The sequence below is a fragment of the Bactrocera latifrons genome, unplaced genomic scaffold, assembly GCF_001853355.1.
Source record: "Bactrocera latifrons isolate USDA-ARS-PBARC rearing strain unplaced genomic scaffold, ASM185335v1 scaffold_137, whole genome shotgun sequence".
Taxonomy (NCBI): Eukaryota; Metazoa; Arthropoda; class Insecta; order Diptera; family Tephritidae; genus Bactrocera; species Bactrocera latifrons.
In genome coordinates, this window is record NW_017534819.1 from 719,419 (window position 1) to 738,024 (window position 18,606).

At 38.4% G+C, this 18,606-nt stretch overlaps 4 protein-coding genes across 8 annotated transcripts in view; 2 read left to right on the top strand and 2 right to left on the bottom strand.

Moving 5' to 3' along the window:
* Window positions 1–456: 456 nt before the first annotated feature.
* LOC108965214 (charged multivesicular body protein 6-A) lies at window positions 457–1,451 on the bottom strand. Its single transcript, XM_018927450.1, has 3 exons — window positions 1,294–1,451; window positions 1,119–1,228; window positions 457–1,061 (listed from the first exon to the last, which is right to left on the bottom strand). Exons 1-3 carry the CDS (start codon window positions 1,357–1,359, stop codon window positions 572–574), a joined length of 666 nt encoding a protein of 221 aa, XP_018782995.1. The 5' UTR covers window positions 1,360–1,451; the 3' UTR covers window positions 457–571.
* Window positions 1,452–1,593: 142 nt separating this feature from the next.
* LOC108965224 (esterase B1) lies at window positions 1,594–4,194 on the top strand. Its single transcript, XM_018927471.1, has 5 exons — window positions 1,594–2,017; window positions 2,085–2,222; window positions 2,285–2,502; window positions 2,579–2,705; window positions 2,773–4,194. Exons 1-5 carry the CDS (start codon window positions 1,898–1,900, stop codon window positions 3,958–3,960), a joined length of 1,791 nt encoding a protein of 596 aa, XP_018783016.1. The 5' UTR covers window positions 1,594–1,897; the 3' UTR covers window positions 3,961–4,194.
* Window positions 4,195–4,290: 96 nt separating this feature from the next.
* LOC108965223 lies at window positions 4,291–12,363 on the bottom strand. Of its 2 annotated transcripts, none has more exons than XM_018927469.1 (3): window positions 12,041–12,363; window positions 7,374–11,047; window positions 4,291–7,319 (listed from the first exon to the last, which is right to left on the bottom strand). In XM_018927469.1, exons 2-3 carry the CDS (start codon window positions 10,932–10,934, stop codon window positions 5,898–5,900), a joined length of 4,983 nt encoding a protein of 1,660 aa, XP_018783014.1. In that variant the 5' UTR covers window positions 10,935–11,047; window positions 12,041–12,363; the 3' UTR covers window positions 4,291–5,897. The 2 variants fall into 2 exon arrangements, with proteins under 2 accessions (XP_018783014.1, XP_018783015.1); XM_018927470.1 differs by lacking the exon at window positions 12,041–12,363 and adding an exon at window positions 11,101–11,143.
* A 1,021-nt stretch (window positions 12,364–13,384) lies between these two features.
* LOC108965232 (zinc finger FYVE domain-containing protein 9) overlaps window positions 13,385–18,606 on the top strand; it is a 6,850-nt gene continuing 1,628 nt past the window's right edge. Inside the window, exons 1-6 of one of the 4 annotated variants that reach the window (XM_018927496.1) lie at window positions 13,385–13,482; window positions 14,190–15,282; window positions 15,378–17,178; window positions 17,241–17,552; window positions 17,623–18,131; window positions 18,198–18,471. In XM_018927496.1, the coding sequence (XP_018783041.1) occupies window positions 14,221–15,282; window positions 15,378–17,178; window positions 17,241–17,552; window positions 17,623–18,131; window positions 18,198–18,471 (3,958 nt within the window). In that variant the 5' untranslated portion in view covers window positions 13,385–13,482; window positions 14,190–14,220. Of the gene's footprint in view, window positions 13,483–13,641; window positions 14,058–14,189; window positions 15,283–15,377; window positions 17,179–17,240; window positions 17,553–17,622; window positions 18,132–18,197; window positions 18,472–18,606 lie in introns of those variants that run through there. The other 3 variants (XM_018927498.1, XM_018927497.1, XM_018927499.1) reach the window with 3 other exon arrangements.

The window sequence follows — 18,606 nt, forward strand, 5'->3', positions numbered from 1 at the left end:
ATAGACATATAAATACATATATAGTGCGTATAATATCTGTTCTTACCACACTTCCCACAAGATACCTATGAAAATTTAATTTACTTGACTGGAGAATGACTAATTTTTAATATATTTATGTGGACACATAAATACATATAACTACATGTCCAATACATTCTTAACCTTAAATCATAACTTACTTTACTACCCCAAAAAGTATTTAACTGTATSTTTCGTATTTTAATTTATTTATAAAAGTTTTTTATTTATATTTACTAAGTGACTTGGTATTAGCTTGTATAAGTATAAAATCAAACAAAAACAAATGCAGGAATTCTGAACCTTAAATGAGAATCACATTATACAATTACAATAACTATATTACTTACTTTTTTAAAACGTGTTCAATAAAATATTTGTATCTTTCGTATTATAAATTTATTTATAAAACTTTTTATGTATATATATTTAAACTAAGTGACTTAGTATTAATTTAAACAATAAAAGCAAACAAAAACGAATGTAGACGGTGTTGCCGAATCTAATTGAATACGAAAGTGTAAAGAGATAGGTATATACATATGTACATTTACGCTTCCACAAGCACTTTTTTATCTTGCTCTGATAGGTTTTTGCGTTTCTTTTTTGGCGCATCAGCATCATTTTTAGCAGTGAGAGCATCTTCTATCGGTTCATTGGCTTCCGGCTCAGGTAAATCTTCAGCTGGTACCTCAGGTAACGAACTAGTAGCGTTTTCTGCAGCTAATGCATCCAATTCCGCTAAAACATTTTCTTCGTCTTCTTCGCTGAGTGCTCCTGATAATATGGCATCTATTTCTTGTTGCTTTTCCACTCCTTCCCTTGTTTCGTCCATGATCTTTTCTATCTCATTAATATCCATTAAATCGTGTACCTTCTTAAGGGCTGCATTACCCTGCTTCAAGCCTTCTATCACTTGCAATTCCACCTGAGCAAACTCCAAATCAGCAGTCATTTTTTCCAGATTTTCCAATTGCTTATCCGCATTGATAAGTTGTGTTTCTTGGAACTTTTTCTTCCTGAGTAGTAATTTAGCCCGGCTAAAAAATAAAAATGTCATTAATATTAAATTCGTGAAATATATCGATTGAACTTACTCCCGTCGCCCTGTTTGAAGACATTTTCTGGCTAGCTCCCTATCTTTTTCAAGCTGTAATTCAATACGTTTCTGATACTGTTTCAGCTTATCCCGTTGTTGTTTTAATCGCTAACACAGGAAACAAAGAAAAATTATTTGATAAGGTCTTAACCTTTCGGGAAGGTGCAAATTACCAGCACAGCCTTGTCGTGTTCAGTAACACGGCTTTGCTTTTTACTTTTTGCAAACAGTGCACCCATCGGTAGTCAATTTGTTCTTTGCTATTAAATATATGAATTCTTAAAAATATTTTAATACAAATGGCAAAACAAATAAACATCTGCTTCTTACACTTAACAATTTACAATATGTTGTATAAGAATGCCAGATGTAAAAATATAGGAGAAAAGGAGAGTTAATTGAATTATACACAATAACTACAAAAAAAGGTGAAAAGTAAAATTACAAAAAATAATATACGCTATCAATCATAAGCCCATATTAATTTAGTAATACAGTTGATTTAAAAAACTAAAATAATATTGGAATAGTGGGTATTTTCAAACTAGGTCATTCGCAATGAAATGGTGTCCCCGTAAGAAAATTTCTGTATGTTTACAAGATTATTGCGCTATACATATTGACAAATGGGTTCAATATTCTGTTATAAGTATCAAAAATATTTAGCGTGAAATTAACGTAAAAGAAGTACCGACCCGTATTATACTTAATAGATAACAAAAATAAAAGAACCGGCTGTTAAAACTGCACTGCCAAAGTGCTTATCAAGTTTTTGTTATGTTGTTAAAAGCTTACCACCGTAATTTACTTTGCGGTCACTTCCCAATGTTGTTGAGATGTTCGCAAATTTCTATTAACCAATCGCATCGAAGTGGTCTTAGATACTACAGTTCAATGGTACATTGTTATAGTTGCAATTATTGTTTTGTCTATTTTGATATTGAAATCTTTGTTATATCGACAGGAGTCATCACGGGTCAAGGTACAAGTAAGACAAGGTGTTGTCGTTGGTCGCAAAGGTTGTTTACCAAATGGTGAACCATACCATAGCTTTCTGGGTGTACCGTATGCAGTACCACCACTCGGTGAACTACGATTTAGGGTAATCATAACGTGAAGTATAATTCCTGCATGCAACCCATATCCTGTTCAAATCTATTGCAGTCTCCCGTCCCACTGGAATCTTTTGATACACCTATTTTAGATTGTACACAAGAGAAATCGCCTTGTCATCAAAAAGAACCAATGACAGAAAATATATTGGGTTCAGAGGACTGTCTCCACCTCAATGTATATGCTCCAGCCAAACCTTCCAAAAGAGGTCCGCTTCCAGTTATGGTATGGATACATGGCGGAGGATTCATATTTGGTTCTAGCAATGGGTGCGTAGGTATTTTTTTTCTAACTGCAATACTATATTATATATGGAAATAACCTTCTATGTAATCCTGGTTTTAGTACATTGCCACTAAGTTTAATATCCGAGGATGTTATTGTGGTGACATTGAATTATCGTTTGGGCGCATGGGGATTTTTGTGCCTGCCTGAGGAAGGTATTTGGGGAAATGCTGGCTTAAAGGATCAGGTAAATGCTTAATATTTAAATGTTATTTTCGTGTATCATGAAAATTTCATCGTCCAACTTTGTTTAGCGTCTGGCCTTGCAATGGGTGCACGATAATATTTCACAGTTTAATGGTGATCCAAATAATGTTACTTTATTCGGAGAAAGTGCTGGTGCTGCATCAGTTCATTTACACACATTAGCATCCCATGCCCACAAACTATTTCACAAAGCAATTATGCAAAGTGGTTCGGCTAATATGGGTTGGGTATTTCAAATAAATCCCGCGCGAAGAGTTCGTAGATTCTGCGAATTGCTCGGTTGTAAATCACGTGATACGCGCGTTATGCTTAATTATTTACAGTCCCATGAAAAAGTGACACCAATGGATGTGCTTAAGAACATTTTGCCTGTACTATCGTCAGATGAACGTCGCCGAGGACTGCCTTTTACCTTCCATCCTGTAGTTGAAGATTCCAGTAGTACAGATACCTTTATTGACACGCCGGTTTTAGAACTATTACAATGTAAAGACACAAGTGCCATGCCAACGATAATGGGCTACAACTCAGCTGAGGGTATTCTGATGCTGATAAATGCGGTGCGCAAAATCGAAGAAATAAATAATGACCTTGCCCGTTTTGTGCCACGAAATGTACCACTCGCTACTGATGACGCGGAAATTCAATATGTGGCACAAAAACTGCGCGACTTCTATTTTAACGGTCACCAAATCACCCATGAGCAATTAGATCGCATGACGAATTTGTTGACAGACTATCACTTTATGGTTGACTTGCAGGTGGCTGTGGAATATCAAGCGAAATATAAAACGCGCTCACCTCTCTATTTCTACCGCTATGACTATACAGGTGGTCGGGATCTTTTTAAAAGACACTTGCAGTTGGAATTCATACCAGGCGCATGCCATGCTGACGAATTGCATTATCTTTTCCAAACACCAGGTATTGATTCAACGAAGTTTGCAGAGAAGGATAGACGCAATATTAAACGTCTTAGTGTAATGTGGACTAATTTTGCTCGCTATGGTAACCCCACTCCAGCAGAAAGCGATATCACAAAAGACTTGGGCTGTGTTTGGCAGCCCATAAACAGCGTGGATAGTGAGGAGAAGGGTTTGAGCTTGAATTGTCTGATTATTGATGAAGAATGTAGAATGGATCGTGATCCAGACAAAGATCGTATGGATTTTTGGAAGGAAATTTATCGAAGCTATCCAGCGTTGGATTACTCACGATTCAGTGCTAAGCTGTGAAATTAAAGTAGAAATAGGTTTATGCATAAATGATGCTGTACATTTGAAATAATTTTGTTATCGGATTATTGACGAATTGATATTATATACATAGCTCATAGCTTAAGGCAATTTTGATATTAATAGAAATATGTTTTCCTTTTATATATTTGTACATATGTGTGTTTCCACTTGTAATTAGTAATGGTTTATAAAATATTTTATTAGAATAAAAACATTGTTGGTTGAATATAAGTTGGTACATGTTTGTGTTTAAATTATTACGCGCATAACGAGGATACAGAGAGATTCAACGTCGACCAAATTAATCTAATTATACTTACTGACCTAATTGTGTTGGTAACTTCGACCTAAAGTCATAATTGCTTAAGTTTTCAAAAATAAATTTAAAGAAGAAATTTGTGCATACAGTTGTACTTTTATACGATCATGTACATATATTTTCATTAAATATTTATTCATTTAGTTGACTAGTCCATTCGCTTAGAGACTATTTAAAAAAACCTTGTTGCTTATCAAATACAAATTATCGAAACTTAATTTATTTTTTAGTGAAAATAAACGTTTTCTTATGAAACAATTAAAATCGAAATTTTGCTGCCGATGTGTCCAACTTATTGTAACGGACGTTTAAAAATCGTCATGTGAAAAGTAATTATAGAACAAAATTGTATACAACTTACTACTAGAATTTTATTTTAATGTCACATATTTTAAATAATTATGTATATTTTTTAAATTTAAATTTATTGTGTATCATTCTGTATTTGGCTTTGATTGATTTACTACAAGTTATTTTAATTAAAATTTAATTGCAGTAATTCATTGAAAATTATTTTTGGAGTCACCGTGTTTCGAATTTGAAAAAATCGAATCGAATTGGATTGTATTTATATTTTAAAGCCTATAAACCAAACGTGTACAAAAACCTATATTTTACAACATACACATACACAAATACATATATACATACATATGCAAATTGAAAATTGCTAAAAATATTATTCACTAATTTCGAGTTTCATTTATCAACTATGCGTACAATTCATACATACATACATTTATACTAACAACAATTACATTTAATATTTGAAATTTTCGTGTTAAATTTTCAGTTTTTGTTGTTAGGCTTATTACGCTACGCTTTTTTAGACATTCCAACGCGCCATCAAGGAGCGTGCTCATATTCACGTACATTTACGTAAAGGCAAACGAAATTCATTCAAATTCAAAAAATGTGATAGAATGGCCGTGATTATAAAATGCGTTTTTGATGGTATCGATTTTTTTAAATATGCTTAAATTACTCGCAATTTCTAATATTATATAAACGGATTTATAAACTTTTTTGATTTTCAAATCTGTTTTTGGTGTTTGGACACAGCTGTTCAAGCACGCTTGTTTACATTTCAAGGTAAACACGTATTATTTACTTAAATGACTGCGTAACCCTATTTAGCTCATAATATTTAAAACATAACATTTCAACATTGGATCCTTCCCGATTCAGAAAAGTTTTTACAAGTCGATTTAGAAAATACTTTCGATTTATTGAGATTGCTTTTTCAGGGTTTTTGTTTCTCATCTGTCAATATAAATCTAGCTGGTTTTGAACTAATTCATTTGATTAAATTAACGAACTAATAACGTTTTTAAATTGATGCGCTTATATGTAGACTTATAGAAAAATAATAATAAATAGTATTGTAAATCGAAAAGCTATAAAATACTCCATCTTCAACGGAGTTGTGCTCGGGTATCAAAACTAATAATTACAATTATGTTACATACAAATGCATTTGCTAACGGCCAACATCTTTGGCATGCTATTCGATACGCTTTTGAACTAATTACTTATTATGTAAACTTAGCCTTGGAGTGTTACTGCTGCAAAGATATTGCTAAATATTATTTTTAATTATCTTACGATTTTGAGCTTAGAAACGCTTCAACGCAAATGTACGCTTCAAATAAAGACATATAGCTCGGTGGATTAATTCATACTGCTCCGAATTTTGTACCATGCCACCGCGTTGGAGACGCAGATTGCAGACAATGCCCAAAACATCGACAAAAATGTCGGGAATTTTTGGCAGATCATTTATAGTTGGCAATGGCCAAGGTAACGACTCCGCTGCAGCTGTTACTTCATCTAATTCGTGGTTATCCTTATGCTCATCATCGCCACTTTGTTGCTGCTGTCTATGTCTCAGTATGTAATTGATGTAGTAGAGCGTATTACGTGTGAAACTGCTCTCCGTGTCGATTACCCCGTTCGGCGTTCTAATAGCGCGCTGCGCTTCTGTTACGAACCGGGGAGGTAATGCAAAGTCAACAGGGCTGAGTAGCGTTTGTGCGGCTAGTTCGCCGCCAGTGCCAGCGCTGCTTTCCTGCGTTTTGCGAGCCTCTGCGGCCATTGTGGTTAGCGAATAGGCGAATGATTGTCGTAGCTGGCGTACAGCATTTAGTATGGCTGTCAGACAGCCAGTGCGTCCGATGCCTGCGGAGCAATGTATAATTGGCAGTGGCTGCATGGCATTGAAAATATCCTGTTGATACAAATCAACCCTCTGCGCTGCAATATGCGAAGCATGCGTTGTTTGTGGTTGTAGAACCGAAATAACGTCGTCATCGTCGTCGTCTATTTCAAAGGAATCAAACTCCGACTCGCATTTGCCGAGGTTAAGTATGTGCAAACAAATGTCGAGCAATGTATTGATGTCGCGTGGCGAGCGGTGGTCAGGCCAATCGGGATACCAATAATGATAACAGTACAAACGATTGATTAGCAAGATTGTGTTGCGGTTGCCAGCACTAGACTCCTTAGTATTAGCGCCGATATTGATGCAATACAAAATGACCAGCTTACGTATCGAGAAACCGTTCTTACGCACGATCCCAATGTTCTTTATAACGAAGTAATTGCCGCGCGTCGATGGCAGACAGGTTTGCAGTTCCTCGCTAACTTCGGCCTGATAGTATTCGATGCCGATATGAGGTTCAGGTTCTGTGCCGCCATCAGCCAAATTTAGCGGAGGTGGAGTGCTTTCGTTTGGCAACAAATATGCGTTAAAAAAATCCGCTGCCGCCGCAGTGGGTGTAACGACCTCGTACCAACTGGTTGTTATGAATATTTCGTTCAGTTCGATGGGAAAATAAACGGCACATTTTTGTCGATTGTTTTCCGCGAAATTCGTGAGCATTATGACTTTTTGATAGTATTGTATCGTACCCGCTTTATTATCGGTGGTTTGAAAATATCGACGTGTATTCTGGTATACCATTAACCAGAATTCGAATATCGTGTTCGGCAAGGGCCCCTGAGTGGCCATATAACATTTCGATGTATAGTCCGGACCCTACAAGATACAAATATTAATAGTGGTAGACAAGTTTAAATTACACTAACTAACCTTTATGTAATTTGCGTTGATATAGGGAACTTCGTCGGATATGTGTAGTTGCCGTGATATGTGCTCGGCTAAGTCTGCATGTTCTTCTCGAATATCCTCGGCTAATTCCGCCAGCTGTTTTCCCTCTTTCTCCAGCAAAACGCGCGAGTTTTCATTTGGTAAAATTGTTTTGTAGCGATTCTTGGCCTGTGAGCCAAATACCATCGGCTTCTCTTGGTGATTCAATGGAAGATCCCAAAACTCCTTATGCAAATCGCAGAAGATTCGCTTTTGCTCATCATCGTCTGGTTGTACCGTTGTGAGCACCGATTGCACAGCTGCCAAATAGCGCTCAGCTACTTCGCAGTCTTCGGAGGTAGTAACGCTGGTGCCCGGCGGTGTTTCGGCCTCTTTATTTGCGCGCACACTTAACATTGGCACTGCTTGCTCCGCTAATCCTTTGTTATGCGACGCATAGGTGTTGTCGAAAATGTAATTCAGTTTAATTAAATCAAGCTGATTAAGAGCATTGGAAGCATTCTGTAGCATCTGTATATTGGCTAAGTAGATTTTGAACTCTTCACTGGTACTCTGCGGAGACAATGGGCGCGTCATAATATTTCGTACACCTGTGCATGAACACACGGTGCTATCCTGAAAATTGAAGCTATCACGACGCACTTCGCCCAACGGTTGCTGACTGCCAGTGCCAGCACCTCCACCCCCGTTAACGGCACAGTCCAACAACATACTGGCGCTTGGCTTAAGATCTGATACGGAACCAAAGCAAACTTGTTTAGCGTTTCGTCGGTGAGCTTGATTCAAATCTGCAAAGGGTGTGGAGCCACGATTCAGACTTTCGCTACTGAAAAATCGCCTATGCGGTGTGGGCGGTGCACAGCAGGATGGCTTCGAATGCAATCCACTCATATCGGATTCTTCGACACAAGTGTCACCCAAAAATAGGCTACTGCTGGCGTGCACTTGTCTTTCGGTGCCGATTCCGCCAAATGAACTGCCCATATTCAGTGTGAGGCTCTGATTGGAGCCACGTCTTTCCAAAAGCCCACGCTTTGTCGTAGCATTACTCGTGGTGTTCTGAGTTTGTGTGATAAATGAAGAAGTGCGTGTAACCTTGTTCAGAGAATGTTGGCTGGCATAGGAATTGAGATTTCCGCATGAGGCTGCTGTTAGACTTGTTAGCGTAAGACTTTGGTTAGAGCCGCGTCGTCGGAAAAGGCTTTGTTTGGCACCTTGTGTTGGAGTAGCGTGAGCATGTGGCTGTGTTATTATGGGCGCACCACTTAAATCTATATTGCAACTTGATTTCGAATTTAAGTTTGTTGTGGAATTAGTAACGGCGGGCCCAAGACTATAGTTAGAGACACTTAAACCGCTGCGACAATTACCAAGTAAATTACTGCATGATCCGTGCAGATTCAGCGTTAGGCTGTGATTGGAGCCGCGACGCTGGAGCAAATTCGTGGAAGAGGCTGATGATATCGGTTTAGGTCGCATAGTAGCACTGGGCAGCTCCATAGATTTTTGTTTATGCGGTTGATGCGCACTAGATGCATTCGTCGTTGTGGAAAATTCGACCAGTGTTAGGAATTCAGGAAGAGTTTTTAAATTCGTATTTGATGCGTGTAGCATGGCGTTATGCTTATGGATTCCTCGATGCGGTGTGAGAGCCAGCGTTGCCGTTCCAGGCGCGTAAGGTGCTGTCAAAAGAGCGTTGTTATTGCCTGTCCTTCCTCCGTTGTCGGTGCCTTCCGGCAGGACGATCACGGTGTCGGCATCGACTTGCGGGTGTTCTGACAATTCAGATTCTCCTCCAGTAGTAGCATAGGCGTCGGCAGAGTTTCGGTTCCGATGATAGACCGCCAACCATTCGGTAGACGCATTGCTGCTCGCGCTACTACCACCGGGTATACGGCGACGCGGTGTCCGAGGAAAACTACTACCACTCAATGGTGTCTTTAATGAAGATGTAGTACTACTCGGACATAGGGATTGAGTTTGAAGATGGCCATGTGTAGTAAGCATACCATCGCCTAGAAGTGCCAGTTGCGAAAGTGAGGTGGAACGATTGCTTGCGGCCGCCGAAGGAATTCGCAAAGAGCGATCACCAGTGACCCGCTCGAAACGTGCGCCACTAACGCTACGCGGCATAAATTGTTGCAACGGAAGATAGCCACGGCGAAACGTTTGAGCGTCAATCTCATCACAACTAGCGTGAGAATTGCTTCGGCTGCCAGACGAAACTATAATTGTTAGTTCTGATTCTTTTGCTGCTGAGTCAAGTGACAGTGCTTTCTCTTTGGTGCTTTTGATTGTTGGTGTTTTCGGTTTGGATGAAGGAGAAGGAGAGGTCGGTACGATCGCGCTTGGTCCCATTATATTACAGGGCACATCCGTAATTTTTATAGTCAAATTATTTTTATTTTTCCGATTTTTCTTACCGTCAGCTGCAGTTGTATGCATTGCACCTGGTTTGGTGGACGTTGATGTTGTTGATGGATCGTTGCGGGATTCCTGGCAATTCCTATTCAAACATGTATTTGAATTGCTGTTAGGGGGAACTGACTTTTGGCGTTCTTTGCTGGACCCATTGTTCCGTTGTCTGCTGTTTCGCGTTTGTTGATTGTCACACACACAAGGGGAAGCATCCTCAGTTGGCGGATCAGGACCGGATTGATCATGTACCACTTGATCAATCTCTGGAAATTTAAAGTAGTTGCCATTTTTATATCCCGCCGAACTAATCACGCCAAGTGGAGAACCGGTTAAATTCAGATTATTTAACGAAGCCAACAATTTGGGAGAACAGGGCAGCCGAGTGCTACTGCTGCTACCGCCAGCCGTATTAATATCGAGTATCTTTGGTGAAACAGCATCAGTTTCCAATAGCGCTATTGGAGAACTATTGCCACTATTTGAACGTAGATGCGGATCTCTCCTCTCCGTCATTGCCATTCCTGATCTATATAAAGGTTTAGCATTCTCTTTATCCGCCATTGCGGCCACACATTCCGTGCTGCTATCCATTGAAGCTGATACCGCATTCTTTATTAAAAGCTGCTGCGGTGAACACGATCTTCTTTCATATAGGGAGAATCGCCTTAATTTCCGCGACACAACCGGCGATGTACTGCTGGATAACTGTTGTCTGGCTCCTGCTAAAGAACGTGACGTAGCGACATGAGTTGGCGTGGGTGTTTTTCTTTGTAAAACAATTTCCGTTTGTTCGGACGCAGGTGGTGACGAACAATGCAACTCAACTATGTCTTCCATGTGTTCCAATTTTGTGGGCGACGGAAACTCGAAGGTACCATGGATAAATTCCAAAGGCGTATAATAGGGGGTGCTTTTATTGCTACTAATATCATCATTATCCGTTGACGCATCGGCTATGGGAGTTGTATATTCAAAAAATGATCCACGTGGCTGCTCTGAGAGAACTGGCGTCGCGCAATTACTATTACTATTCATTTTTACAGTAGAAACAGAAGCTCCATGTTGATGTTTAAGTTGCTGCTGCAACGTTGTTGTTGGCTGATTGTTGTTTTTGCAATTCTCCATATTACAAGTTACAGTATAATAAATTGTGATGTTTCGTTATATTACTACTTATTAGCGAGGACTCCTAATAGATTTGCCACTTGTTCGAATATCAAACAGGTCATAACGAATAGCTGTAAGAATATTAGAAAATGTTAGTAAAAAAAAATTTATTATTTTTGAATACCTATCTGTTTCAATATCTCTTTCTGCTCTTTAATTAATTAATTAGCATTTCAAACATTAGATTTCAAAAATAAAATAAAGTAAATACTCAAGGCTAAAAGCACACAATTGAAAAACTAAATAAACATACACCATTAGACAGCATTTAAATACCTAGCACCAGTGGCAGATTTATTAACAAAACGTAAAAAAAAATGTTTGTTAACATTAAAATTGTTGTTCTGATTTTGATCTTTTCTGGGATTTAAATTGTTGCCCAATGAGGAAAATATTTTTTGTATCATAGCATGTACGCTATTATCAACAAAATGAGTCGTATTCAGTATTTATATTGTTTGAATGAAATTGTAACGGTCCCTACATCTGAGTCTGGATATTGAGGGACTAACATTACATTTGTCTCAATTGAAAATAATAGCATATTTTTGATGTTCAATTTGGAATGCTGAGGTATGTTTTAAAACTAAATACGCAAACAATAAAATATCAAGCCTAAAGTAGCAATCTGTTTATGGATATTGTTCTTTTTATATATGTAAATATTAACCTAGTTACCTTCAAAGCGGAACGGTAGTGGAGGCATAAAAGCAAATGACCAGCACACAGCATCTTGTGCAGTGTACCGGAAGGACTTTCACTCACCACAATTAACTATCACATATGTGTTCATATACATATACCCATTCTATTATTATTTATTTCTATTTTTACATAGGGGTGGGGGAAATAGGCACGTTATTGCTCCATACAGTTTACAACTTCTTTTTCGTTCAGATTTTATTTCTATTTTCGCATTTTCTATTTCTGTTTAGGTATATATTTTTTGTGTTGCGTTCTGCGTTTTACATTTGATCTTAGCCACATCTGCACTTGCAAACTGCCTATCGATTGTTTTGTATGCCATAAATTGAAAACATATATCTATATTTACTATTTAATACCCATTATTTGATTTACTCCAGGCTCTTCATAAGCAGGACAACTGGTTTCCATGTTGAAGTTAATCGAAAACACATTTGGAGATCTCAGAGTATTGCACTTTTTCAATTGTAGATCTCTTCACATTTCCTCTATGTTTATATTGATTTGTTTGTTACAAGTGCCAATAATGGTTGTCGAGTGAATATATTAATTGCATAAATTAACACCAGAAAAAAATGCTTGAGTAGTCTGAATTGATAAAATTTTTTCTTATTTTTGAATGGCGTACTGAAAAACAGCAGGACCGAAAAATCACTAATATACACAATAGTGAACTAAATTTCGGGTGCACAGGGTATCTAGATACAAATTGCAGAGTTGCCAAGTTTATCTTATAATTGTATCTATAACTTGACAGTTCTGCTACAGTAAGGTAACCAGAGTTACTTGTTTGATTAACTGAATCAACGCGGGCTACTATTGAAAAATATATATGTAAATATATACACAAAAATGTGATAAATGAAAAACTGTAGTTTGTTATTTATAACAGTATAATAGCCCTGACAGACGAGCAAAAAAAAAGCCACGTTAATGCGCATTGAAATTTTTAATGGAGACAGACGACAGACTTGTGCATTTAGACAGCTGATAGTGAAATTTGTTTATTTATTAAAAAGTGAAATAAAAGTTAATAAGATAAATTATTAATACAAATTTTGCTATTTTTGGAAAATCAATATAAAATTAACGAAAAAATTGGTTTTTTATTAACTACGTCAAAAGATAATAAAGTGAAATTAAAAGCAATAATTGATTGTAATGAGGAAAAGGTGCGAAAAAGTTAAGAATATTGGAAAAATGGATAGCAAACTGTGTATTATTTCTTGTCTGCCATCTAAAAATATTAAAATTTGTTTTTGTTAATTTAATTAGCAATATAAAACTGCTTACCTCTGATGCTGTAAACGCAAAGGAGGCAGCAGACTTCAAGCGACATCTGTCAAAATATAGCAAAAGCTGGTGTTGCCTACTCAAATTTGGTAAATTCAGCTTAATGCACGAAATTCTTGTGCATTACAAACTTGCATGAACAAGAGTAAAATGCGCAAGTTAATGTAAATTAAGCCCGCTAATGCATATTAGCGTTGTCGTCTGTCAGGGATATAAATCTGTTTAAATTGAAGTTTTCTAATGTTCTTTGTTTTTCTTTTTACCTATTTCGCGATGAAAATCTGTTTCGAATTAAGAAATGTTTTATTATGTATTATATAGATAATATATTAAATTGTATGTATTTTTTAAGTGTATTAGCATACTATTTTTTGGAAATTTAGATCTGCAACCCTGTTCTTTATCTGCAGATACAAGTGCATTTTTTGTTTAATATCACAGATTTAGAAATAAATTTGCTACGCGAATTATTAGAGAACTGAAAGTAAATCTTTTTAAACAATTAAGGGTATGTAGTCGGCAATAACAATTCCTATTATATGCTAAAATATATTAAGAAAGGTGAACCCATTCCGTCATCTATAAAGTGAAAGCTGCACTGTAGGAGTTAGGAAATTGTATAGAGACCTTTGTAATGTTTGATAATTTGCACAGCTGAGTGTATGGGAAAATTTGTAAATAATAGAAAAACTGTGAAAAGATGATTCATCAACAGAAAGGAATCACGCAGCAATAATAGATAGGCCCTTTGAAATAAATGGATTATTTTCTACTGTCTTAATCTCACCGCAGTCGTGGCTTTGAGGAAATAAATCCAATACGATTTTTTTCGCAAATGTAGATGCGTATTACCTGGACGTAAATGATAGAATCGTTTTTGAAGAGGTGCTGTGGGTGTATATGCCTACATGGAAGCCGTGCTGGTTGTTGGACCGGTTGATGGGTTTAGAGTCACATAGCGTAAAGTGAGGCGGTTTGAAATTTATTATTGTACCTATAAATGTACACAACCAATAGTTTGCAAAAATCGTTAACATCTGTTATAACTTTGAAAAGAAAAAATTAAGAATTTTGGCAAATAGTGTAAGTCTTAGAAAAGCGTTGTCAAATATCTCAAGCGGGTGTAATTCTTGAATCATGACTGCCGTTATGTTCCTCTGTGATACCCAATCTGTTAACTTTACAATATTTTGATTATTATGTGCTATTCCATAGGTTAGATGGCAACAAAGAACTTAACATTGAAATGGATCTTGTGGATATAGACCAAGTTTTAGACAATTTAGAATTGCGGGAGGCGGCAGATGAACACAATAGATCTATATCCGCAGGGAATACGACGACAGCCCAAAATGCTGCCGAATCTACTAACAATCCCTCTAAAGGGGATAATGGAAGTGCAGGGGTTAGTTTAAATAACTCTACTCACAAAAGTGGATTTATAGGTGTCTCCCAGGTATTCAACAGCTTAGATGACTACCAAAAAAATGTAGAATCCCTGGAGACTGCACCCGCACAGCGGTATGATGAAGAGTGTCGTCTTATATCGGACGTAGCTAAGTCGACACATGATTTGGAGACGATTTCAAATGAAAATGAATTTGTTGATGGAGTCATTTCAGAGAATTTGGAAACGAATCAAATACAAGAAAACACATTAACTAATGATATGGTTGTGAAAACAATAGATGCTCGAAGTGATAGTAGCATAGAATTGGCTCATAACAAATTGTATGAAGATGATGCAGAAGATGAAGAAGAGGCAAGTGACGACTTGCACAAATTTACTGAAGATAACAGACATATTCGTAGAATTGGTTATGAAGAAAACGAGGTGGGTGGTAACAGCCCACTTTCGTCAGACTCCTTGACCACATCATCGTCATCGACATTCTCGTCAGGTCCATCTCCTGGTATTGTTTCCACTACTGACGAGCACTCAGTACCGCTAACTCCTGATGATGAATGCGCAAGTGATGATCGAGATGCTTTATTGCCTATACATCCAATTGGAACTGAACCAGATGATGAGGACGATGACGAGCCAGGTGTAATGACTGACGAAGATATCGTTGATGATGGAAAGGAGAGCGACATGATGAGTGCACCGCAAGCTGAAAGTACTGGTGGAATAGAAGATATAGCGGTAGGTTTGTCATCCATATCATTGGCAACCGGAAATTCTCAACTTAATTTACCCACGGTCTCTTCGGTTTTGCAAAACGTATTGGAGGATTTGTCGGAGACTACGAGTAACTCGCTATTAAGCCAGCAACGAAAAGAAACTGGAGAAATTCAAAATTCGGAAGTGAGTTGAGCAACTTTTTTTTTATGCTAAAAATACTATAATTTTAATATCAATAACATAAATATTTCATTTATATGTACTGTTCACAATTATAGTTTGCGCCACTTGGTAGCGATGATTTTAAAAAAGTGGAAACTTCTGATAATGCAGTTGACGAGAAACTTACAGGCAAAAATCTCGAGAGTGATGTTCCGCCGCATAAACCGCTACCAATAAAAGTTTTCCAACAACCTATAACATTTGGTTCGACCATGGACGAAATCTCTGATGCGGAATTAGATAGCATGTTACAAGARATGGACATCGATGATGTTAGCGAGGCTGACGTTCTGCCAAAAGTCAATGCTTYAACAAATCACAACTCTCCTCCTCARCCACAGCCAACYTCTATAATTACAAAAGAGGTTGAAAATGTTGTTGAATTTACGCCATCAAAGTCAACAACGAAAAATGAAGAAACATGTCCTGATAGTGAAGTCAACGTTGCCAGTGAAACTGGCATAGCAGGGAATAATGTTGCTGAAATGGCAGAGGGATGTAGTGATCATGTTAATGCGGATAGCTTTTCACAGGCATCAACTGTTGAGTTTTCTGAATTACGTGCGCATTCTATAGCTGCAGCGCACGCTGACACGAATATGATGCCGTTATCTAATTCCGTTGCATCTTCGTATACTGGTTCCGAGTGTTCCTTAGAGGGAGGCGAGATTGAGGGCGAACGAATCAGCGACGAAGAAGTTACAACAGGCACGGTCGACTATTTAGTTAAAAACTCTGCGGAAAATACAGACGATGAAAGTGGTAGTACAGATGAGGGAGCTTATGGTGAAGGTGCTGCGCAACGACCACAACGCCCAACCTCACTTAATTTGCCTATGATACAGTCTAACTTATATGAAAATGCAGGACAAACGCCACCAGGACCACAAACAATGCAAAATTCAACGATGCACATGGAGAATACCAATTCACATGCGACAAATGCAAGTGATGCGAATTCAACACCCATAGGCTCACCAGAAGATGAAATCGGCGCGATTAACGAAGTGGCTGAAGCCACAGGCTACAGTGATCCATACGCGAATCTAGGCAAAGTGCCTCCAATTTGGGTGCCAGACAATATGGCTACAGGCTGTATGCAGTGCCACGCTAAATTCACCATGATTAAACGGCGCCACCATTGTCGTGCTTGCGGCAAAGTACTTTGCTCAGTTTGCTGCAGTCAAAAATTTAAGTTGGAGTTTCTCAGCAGCACCGCTGAATCACGCGTTTGCTTACAATGCTTTCTTATACTTACCCAAAGACAACAAGGTGGCGGCGTTGTTGGCAGTGAGGTTAATGCTGGAGTCGATAATGATGTTGCACCAGCAGCAGCTGGAAATACCAATGCAGCAGCTGATCGAACAGAAGGTCAAGTGCGTTCACCCAATCCGAATAATCCCATGGAGTACTGTTCCACTATACCTCCCTACCGGCAGGTGGATACACAGAACATACAGCCGCCATCGGTTATAGTACCAGTGGGTGTGCTTAAAAAAGAAGGCAGTAGCTATTCTTCGAATTCGTCGAATGGCGGCGGCGATGGCGGCAAAAAAGGGCGCAAGCGAAAAAGCGTTATGTTTAGTGATGGAATAGCGCCCGGCAGTGACTTGGCTAGCATGGAGCATCAATGGGCAGAAGCGAAACACGCGCGACGTGGTGCACATCAGCAGGGTGATAAATCAAGGGGCAGCAGCGGTGCAGTGAACAAACCACCGACACCGGTGCGTACGCAACCAAGTGCAAGTAGTATAAGCGATGCAACTACAATAGGATTAGTGGCATCGCTGTTTCGCGGTTCCATACCACCAATGGCTGCGGCGGCAACAATGGCAGCAGTGCAAGACGATGATAAAGGTAAGAACGAAATGAAATATGAAATTTGAGTTTGTGCCTTCACCTTTCGCCTTTTTCCACAGAATCAACGAAATCAATAACAAATAAAACGAAAAACTCCAATAGTAGCGGTAAGGTTACGGATTCAGCTGCAGCAGCTGCAATTTCGCGACCTAAACGTTTGCCACCTTCGGGTAGCGATGAAAATGGCTGCTTCATTCCACCGGGTGACAATAACACTTTGCCACCAATTTATGTGCGCAAAGATGAAAGCAACTGTGATTTTGACTTCAAAGAAGTGCAGAACAACCAGGAACTTGTGACGCGGCTCCGTAGCGAAACGCTTAGATTTGCGTTGGAAAAGAATTTGTTCGTAGATGTGAAAATATTAAATCGTAAGTATATATAGTTTCCCTTATGCTTATTGAGCGAGAAGTGTGTAAATTATTTTTTTCCAATATGCAGTAAAATGCTGCATGAATCGCACCGTCATCAACTTCACCACAAGTGGCATGCATCATGTTGGCAACGATGAGCTTATTATTCTATTGGAACTTGAATCACAATCGACTAATGCAGGGAATAATAAAGACACTACTGCGTCGCCAATACCAAAGGACATATTTGTTCATCTATATGAGATCTATCGTGATGCTGAGTTGGGCAACCCAATCGCCGAGCTGTCTTACACTAGTCCCAGATCGAGTAATTTTCTGGGCACACGTGACTATGGTGGTTTCATCTTCATACGCGCTACATTTCAATGTTTGCAAGATGTGTTAGTGCCGGAGCAACCCTTCCTCATAGGCATACTCATACATCGCTATGAAGTGCCGTGGGCCAAAGTATTTCCGCTTCGCTTAATGTTGCGACTGGGCGCGCAATATCGTTACTATCCCTGCCCGCACATCTCTATACGTAATCGCGAATCAGTTTATGCCGAAATAGCGCAGACTATAATCAATTTCCTAGCGGTGAGTAAGCTTGTTGTCTATTTATCAACTTTTTATGGGTGAGCAATATGCGATTATCTATTGCAGGATTTCCGCAATTATTCATATACATTGCCTTGTATTAAGGGCATGTACATACATATGGAGGATCGACAAACGACGGTAATGATACCACGTAATCGACAGGATGACGTCATTAAAGCAATTAAAAACGCCAGCGATCATATATTAGCGTTTGGTGGAAACTTTTCAAAAACTGCGGACGGACATCTGGTGTGCATGCAAAACGTTAATGACATGGGCACCGAAATGTATGCGTATTCAACGCAAGCCATCAATATACAAGGACAGCCGCGCAAAGGTGAGACGAGGCAAAGTGAATGCTCGCATTGATATTTAAATGTTAAATTGCATGGTGCTTCAGATTATGTTGAATACATATTTTATTCATTTAACTAATAGTTAATTTATATAATCTTTTTTAATATTTTTTTAT